At 36.1% G+C, this 6,792-nt stretch overlaps 1 protein-coding gene across 1 annotated transcript in view; it reads right to left on the bottom strand.

Moving 5' to 3' along the window:
- Positions 1 to 1,752: 1,752 nt before the first annotated feature.
- Positions 1,753 to 6,792, bottom strand: part of LOC132857013 (transmembrane protein 80-like) — a 5,361-nt gene continuing 321 nt past the window's right edge. The window contains exons 2-6 of the mRNA XM_060886956.1: positions 6,518 to 6,534; positions 6,135 to 6,228; positions 5,762 to 5,854; positions 5,420 to 5,621; positions 1,753 to 2,217 (exon numbers count right to left, since the gene is read on the bottom strand). Coding sequence (XP_060742939.1) covers positions 2,205 to 2,217; positions 5,420 to 5,621; positions 5,762 to 5,854; positions 6,135 to 6,228; positions 6,518 to 6,534 — 419 coding nt within the window. The 3' untranslated portion in view covers positions 1,753 to 2,204. The remainder of the gene's footprint in view (positions 2,218 to 5,419; positions 5,622 to 5,761; positions 5,855 to 6,134; positions 6,229 to 6,517; positions 6,535 to 6,792) is intronic.

Raw genomic sequence — 6,792 nt, forward strand, 5'->3', positions numbered from 1 at the left:
ACATTTAGCAGACACCTTTATCCAGAGTGACTTACATTTTTATCTCATTTTATACAACTGAGGGTTAAGGGCCTTGCCTAGGGGCCCAGCAGTGGCAGACCGGTGGACATGGGAATCAAACTCACAACCTTCCGATTGATTGATAGTCCAGCACCTTAACCACTAGGCTACCACATAGTTCTTGATTGCCATGTGGCCATCTATCAGAGAAGACTGTTTCAGCAGGTGTGTAACTCAGTACGGTCAGGGAGAGGCGGCTTCAAACAACTTAATGAGAAAGGAACAGCCCTGTGGAACAGAGCCTTGGTTTGGATATCAGCTGCCAAGGCTACATCAGCCTGAAAGCCTCTGTCTTCCTTTTTTCAATGGCAGTGAAAAACACTTTGATTTTCATCCTTTTCTCCTTTTAGTTTTAGTTTTAGACACTCTGGCTTTCGCTTTCACAATCACAAACATTCTGAGATGCTGTTAAATTACATAAAAATCAGCCATTTTCGAGACTAGTTTTGGCAGATTAGGAATTTTACCTGCAAGTATGATTTGGTGTTAGTTCACAAGAAACCAAGCACAATAACTATGGCACAATATCACTAATAGGCACTATAACTACAGCACCATTACAATTTGTCATTATACAGGATGTCCCTAAAGTCATGCTGATAAAAAGAGTTAATTCCCCCATATATGGAGACCTTCGGTCCAATCTGCAAAATAAACTTTAAAACTGAGACTACGATAATTGTACAATCAGATTGGTCAGTAAAAATGTAAATCTGAACTATTAACAGCAGACTGTAGCAGACTTGCTCATCTCAACCTCATGTCCTCATCTCAATCTCATGTCCTCATCTCAATCACATGTCCTCATCTCAATCACATGTCCTCATCTCAAACTCAATTCCTCATCTCAACCTCATGTCCTCATCTCAATCTCATGTCCTCATCTCAATCACATGTCCTCATCTCAATCACGTCCTCATTTCAATCTCATGTCCTCATCTCAAACTCATATCCTCATCTCAAACTGATGTCCTCATTTCAATTTCATGTCCTCATCTCAAACCCATGTCCTCATCTCAAACCCATGTCCTCATCTCAAACTCATGTCCTCATCTCAAACTGATGTCCTCATCTCAAACTGATGTCCTCATCTCAATCTTATGTCCCCATCTCAAACTCATGTCCTCATCTCAATCTCAATTCCTCATCTCAAACTCAATTCCTCATCTCAATCACATGTCCTTATTTCAATCTCATGTCCTCATCTCCAACTCAATTCCTCATCTCAAACTCATGTCCTCATCTCAAACTCATGTCCTCATCTCAATCTTACTGTATGTCCTCATCTCAATCACATGTCCTCATCTGAAACTCATGTCCTCATCTCAAACTCATGTCCTCATCTCAAACTCATGTCCTCATCTCAAACAAACACACACTCCCTCTACTGGACAAATTTAAAATAATAAAAAAACTGCACAAGGGCAACATGTTCCCATGTAACAATGTTATTTAAAATATTTCTGTGCCAAAATATGGCATAAAAATATCACACATGATTATGAACACTGAACCTTGATATTGTTATTGAGATTAGTATTTTGATCTGCATTTAATAGCCAGTGTGTAGTAACTTCTGAAATATCAGATGTATTGCATGCAGTCAACTCTGGGATTACTGACACCCTTGGTACATAAAACATTTCTGAAAACAGTGGTTCGTTACTTCAGTCTCACAATGAGAGTATTGGATCTTTTAATTGAGAGGCTTTTATTATAAGAAAAATATAACATATTAAAAAACCTTATCAAAATATATTTATGAAGAACATCACTGTGAGTGCATTGCTTCATCATTTAAAATTGACATCAGTTTGAGAATTGACAGGTTATTACTGTAGGTACACACTTCTAGTCACTTTGGTTGAGTTACATTACAGCTGCAAAACCTGATATTTTACAGCAGTGCTAGATATCCTTATAAATAGAAGGAAATCATTTAATACAAAAAATACAAATAACTACGCTGATTGTTTTCAGTATCTATTAGCTAATTGTCTATTTTCAATTCTCTTATCCTACTTCAAACCACTGTTTTTGCTGAGACAGAGGAGATTCACTGGTGCAGTAGGGAGTATGATGTCCATAACTCAGAGGAAGTGCAGCTGCAGACACAGATTTAGACCATCAGCAGACCTTGTGTGTCATGAGTAAACACTGAAAAAAGAAAGAACAAATAATTTAAAAGGGAACAAATCATTAATTTACACATTCATTCTTGTTTTCAATTCAAGTAAACAAGCAAACATTTGAGTGAGAATTACAAACTGCTAAATTAATCTGTGTATAACAATACACTATTTTACTTCCTTTTTTTAAATATCCAACAACTAAAAATTCTATTAAAAGTTGCACAATCTATGCTATAAAAATTAAATATTATAACATTAGCCAACTAACACTCACACTAATAGAAGAATAGAATAGAAGTCTTTATTTTGTCACATATACATTACAGCACAGTGAAATTCTTTCTTCGCATATTCCAACTTTGGAGGCTGGGTTTAGAGCACAGGGTCAGCCATGATAACAGCACCCCTGGAGCAGGGAGGGTTAAGGGCCTTGCACAAGGGCCCAACAGTTGCAGCTTGGCAGTGTTGGGGCTTAAACCCCGATCATCTGATCAACAACCCAGAGACTTAACCGCTTAGCTAACGCTATAACACTAACTCCACCTAACACTAGTAAGGGCTAGATACAGCTTCTTGAATCTGAGCATTCTAGCTTTGTGCTGTAAAATGCTTCTTTCTTAAAGCCATAGCTGCAAGCTGTTAGAGATAAAAAGAATAAAGACTTTTATAGCATTTAACTGCTAAACTGATATCACTCCAAAATATAAATATTGTTCCATTCTCCAAGCCACAAAATGCATGGAGAATTCTGACAGTATAGAAGCTACTCGAAACCAAACGTGAACTCATCCTTAAACAATGCTTTAATTTCTCTTTGAAGGCAGGTAAAATTACAGGAAAACAAAAAAAGCTTTATCCACATATTGAGCTTCATCTATGCTAATACTAAACATAACATCACTAGTTAACACTAACACTAGCTGACTTTGCTAACCTTCAAGTTAATTGCTAGTAAATTAGCTCACATCTGTCGCAGGTAGACAAGAGGAGGATTGTAAGTCTTACATCGTTAACAAGTTTTCAACAATTTCGAACACCAGCCAGATGTTAAAACATACCATAACAATCAAGGCCATTTGGTTTATCACTAACATTAGCTAAACTACTAGCTAATTAGCTTAGCTTCTAAGATTCTACACATCTATGAAACACTTCCCAAATGTCATTTCACGAAAGTACTAACATCACTGTTTGAAACAGAAAAATCTTAATTTCATTCTTTGTTACTGATCTCCAGCCCAACACCAAACTATCTAACTGAAGTTATATGCAGGAGGAGTTCACGAGTTCAAGAGGCAACTCCTGCTACTGATGAGGATCTCAACCCTAACCAGATAGCAGCTATTATCTATCAATTCCAGATCATGAGATTAGAGATGATTATTGTTATTAGCAAGGATGGACTTTAGTTTGATTTTAACAACACTCTGTGATGAACGGCTTCATAAATTATAAGATTATTAGATAAGATTATTTTAAAAAAAACTTTTAAAAATTAGGCTGTGAAACGGCCAAAGAAAAATATTTGAAAAATATCACGACAGAGAGAATGAAGTGTGAGGAGCAAGCGGAGTGAAGACCTGTGTAGAGGTGTGAAGATCTGCAGCAGAATACAACGTCTCAGATAACACTGACAGGTACTGTAGAGCAGCAAAATCTGGCATGGGCAGCAGTGTCATTTAAATTCACATGAATATTTAAGCACCGACAGCTCTTACGCCTCTTTAGACTTGAGTGTCCTTGACTGATCCAAGATAAGGTAAGTGCAACACGGTGGATTCAAAAGACAAATACTAGTCCTTATTTAGATTGTTAAAATAAAAGGAGTGAATATTTGTCAGTTTGATTTTTAAATAATTCTTTATTAATTTAAGGACATCTAAATAATGTATTTATTCTGTTTCTGTGCAGAGGATGTATTTAAATGAGATCTTTACAAAATACAGCAATATCAGAAATACAACAAAATGAGAAATAATGAGAATTTTTACCATTTAATCTTTTTAAAAGTGTAATTTGCTCTATCCAGGTTTTTGTTCATATTTCTGCTTAATGTTCACTCCGTCTAGTTTATATTTCAACCGTATACCTGAAAGTATGTAAGTTATAGAATGGCAGGTAGCATATCTATTGATGTCTATTGAATTCTGATATATAATTTTTTTTATTTCTGTAGTTTCACCGTTAATTTATAAAGTTTCAGCAGACAGGTTAATGCTGTAACACAGCCCGGCTGGACGGAAGTGGTTCTGTGGCGTCAAGCACAACACAAAAGCATATTTAATGTGTATAGGGACAAAGAATCAGCCACACCAGCATTATGCTGCAGATAAAGTGTCGACTCATGAATGACTGGTGAATAAATAATTCACACCAAGTCCGAAGCTTAGAAAAGAAGCTGATTTCATTCATCCCCATATAAACAATGGGTAAAAACTATCAAGGAATGATGCAATCTGTGTAAAGAGAAATCAAATGATCAAGTAGTGCTGTTGTTAGAAAACCTGAGTAAGGTGAGTTCTTCATTAAAACTTCATCTTTTTGACTTTTTTTTGTAAAACTGAGAGATGCATCGTGACACGACGTGCATTCTACATCACAAGATAAATTCAAAACATATTTTGGTATTTAAAATAGGTAATTCTAGGTATTTTTTCTGTATCCAGACTTAACGTGGGTTTACTGCCAGCCTGTTAAATTTACCCACACGCAGTTTATCCTTCTGGGGTTGCATGTATTTTTTCTTTGTAACATTTAGTCTTTCTCAGATGAGGAGCTATCAAGGGTATGAAGCTGCATTTGACAAAGTCCTCAAGTTTTCAATTACTGTATGTTTAAAAACACAGTGCACAGTTGATGTCGTTTTGTAATTGTGGGTTTGATGCATATGTTGTTGCAAGCCTCTAAAATAGCACTTGACTGACACACTGAACTACAAATAGCCTCATATTTTATACCGACAGTAGCATAAAGAGCAAAGCTGGAGTGAACGTCTTGTGTTTAATGTGCTGTATATAATTTAGTCCTTGAGATATGAATAATCTCTGATTAATAGCATCATTTCTAAGCTCCCAACAAATAAAGCATTTGTGGCCTGTATAGGGAAAAAATTATTATGCTGCTTTAAACATTGTCAATGCCGTTAAATCTCATGTCGCTGCATCCTTGTCTCTATACTCCTTAAATGTCATGTAGAGCGATGTAACATCTGACCCCCAAAGTCTAACCTGGTGAATCGTGCAAGCACTCCGAAGCTGGCTACTACAGAGAGGCCGTAGATGCAGAGCAGGATGGCGTTAATGATGACATCAGCTCTTAGCACGTACGACTGCCACACCAGGTAGTACACTGAGAGCAGAACTGTGGCTCCTGTGAGAAGGAGACTTGCACCTACATATCTCTCACTCTCCTGCAGGTTGCCTCTCACTCCTGAGTGAGATAAAGAGATGTAGCTACAAATGAATAATATACAAAATGAAAAACAATGTACATCATCCATGCATGAATTAAATAAATAAAGATAAAACCTGTATTAATCAGGTCAAGCAGCTTCGGCAGCTCTATCTTACCCCAATAGACTCTCAAGATCTCAAATGCAGCCATCAGCAGGAGCAAGCACACATCTAGTGCCAAATATTTGTCAGGGTAACTCAACATCTGACCTGCAGCACACAACATCTGTGTTACTTTTACTCACATGGAATGTAAGATGAAGATTGAGGAAAGTGCCAGAACTCAGGATCAATAAGTAGAATCTTAATTATCCAACAATCCCTTAAAGAACGATGATCTCTCTCTCCATCAGTGTCATCAAACACATAAAAAATAAAATGGTACAATCACCTTAATAAATATTGTTCCATTCTATCATGTGCTTGTACACACACAGATTCATTTTGTTCTTCTGCTGCTTGATTACTTTATTCAGGTAGGTGTACTTACTTTTGTAGATGATCATACAGAGGCTGGAAAGGAAGTAGAAGAGGCTGTAGAATGCAGAGAGGTAAAGTAGAATTTGGAGAAGCACAGAGGAAAGCTGAGGTCTCTGATAAAAGACTAAATAACCTTTATTTTATTAAAATAGCATGCTTAGGAAAGATTAAGAATTCCAGCTGGTTTTAAAGGTCCATGTTACAAATTTTACTTACTAAAAATAACATGTTTATGCAAGTGTCCTGTTAAATAACAAGATCCTCTGCATAGCTTTTGTCTCATAATATTAGTGTTACAAGATATTACAGTACATTAAAAGCCTTTTGTGTTATGGTTCCAGGCAAACTTACACAAGAACATTGAACTGCAAGGTATACGTTCAAAAAGGATACAACACTGGAGGATCTGTCTAAGGAAAATAAAACACAGGTAGAAATAAAAAAAACGTATTATAGTTAGTTGTATGTATTACGTAATGTGCTTAAGATAAAACTCTAAAAAAAAAACCAAAAAAAAAAACTCTTGGCTTTGTGAGTTTCATGAACGTTTTTAAAAAACGTTTTCATCTATCTCTGATCAGCTGTCTTGTTATTTGTATCATGAAGAAAATAAAACATAAAAATGTACAAGAACTCATATCAGCTATTATAGAAACTATTATAGAAAT

The sequence above is a fragment of the Tachysurus vachellii genome, chromosome 14 (genome assembly GCF_030014155.1).
Source record: "Tachysurus vachellii isolate PV-2020 chromosome 14, HZAU_Pvac_v1, whole genome shotgun sequence".
Taxonomy (NCBI): domain Eukaryota; kingdom Metazoa; phylum Chordata; class Actinopteri; order Siluriformes; family Bagridae; genus Tachysurus; species Tachysurus vachellii.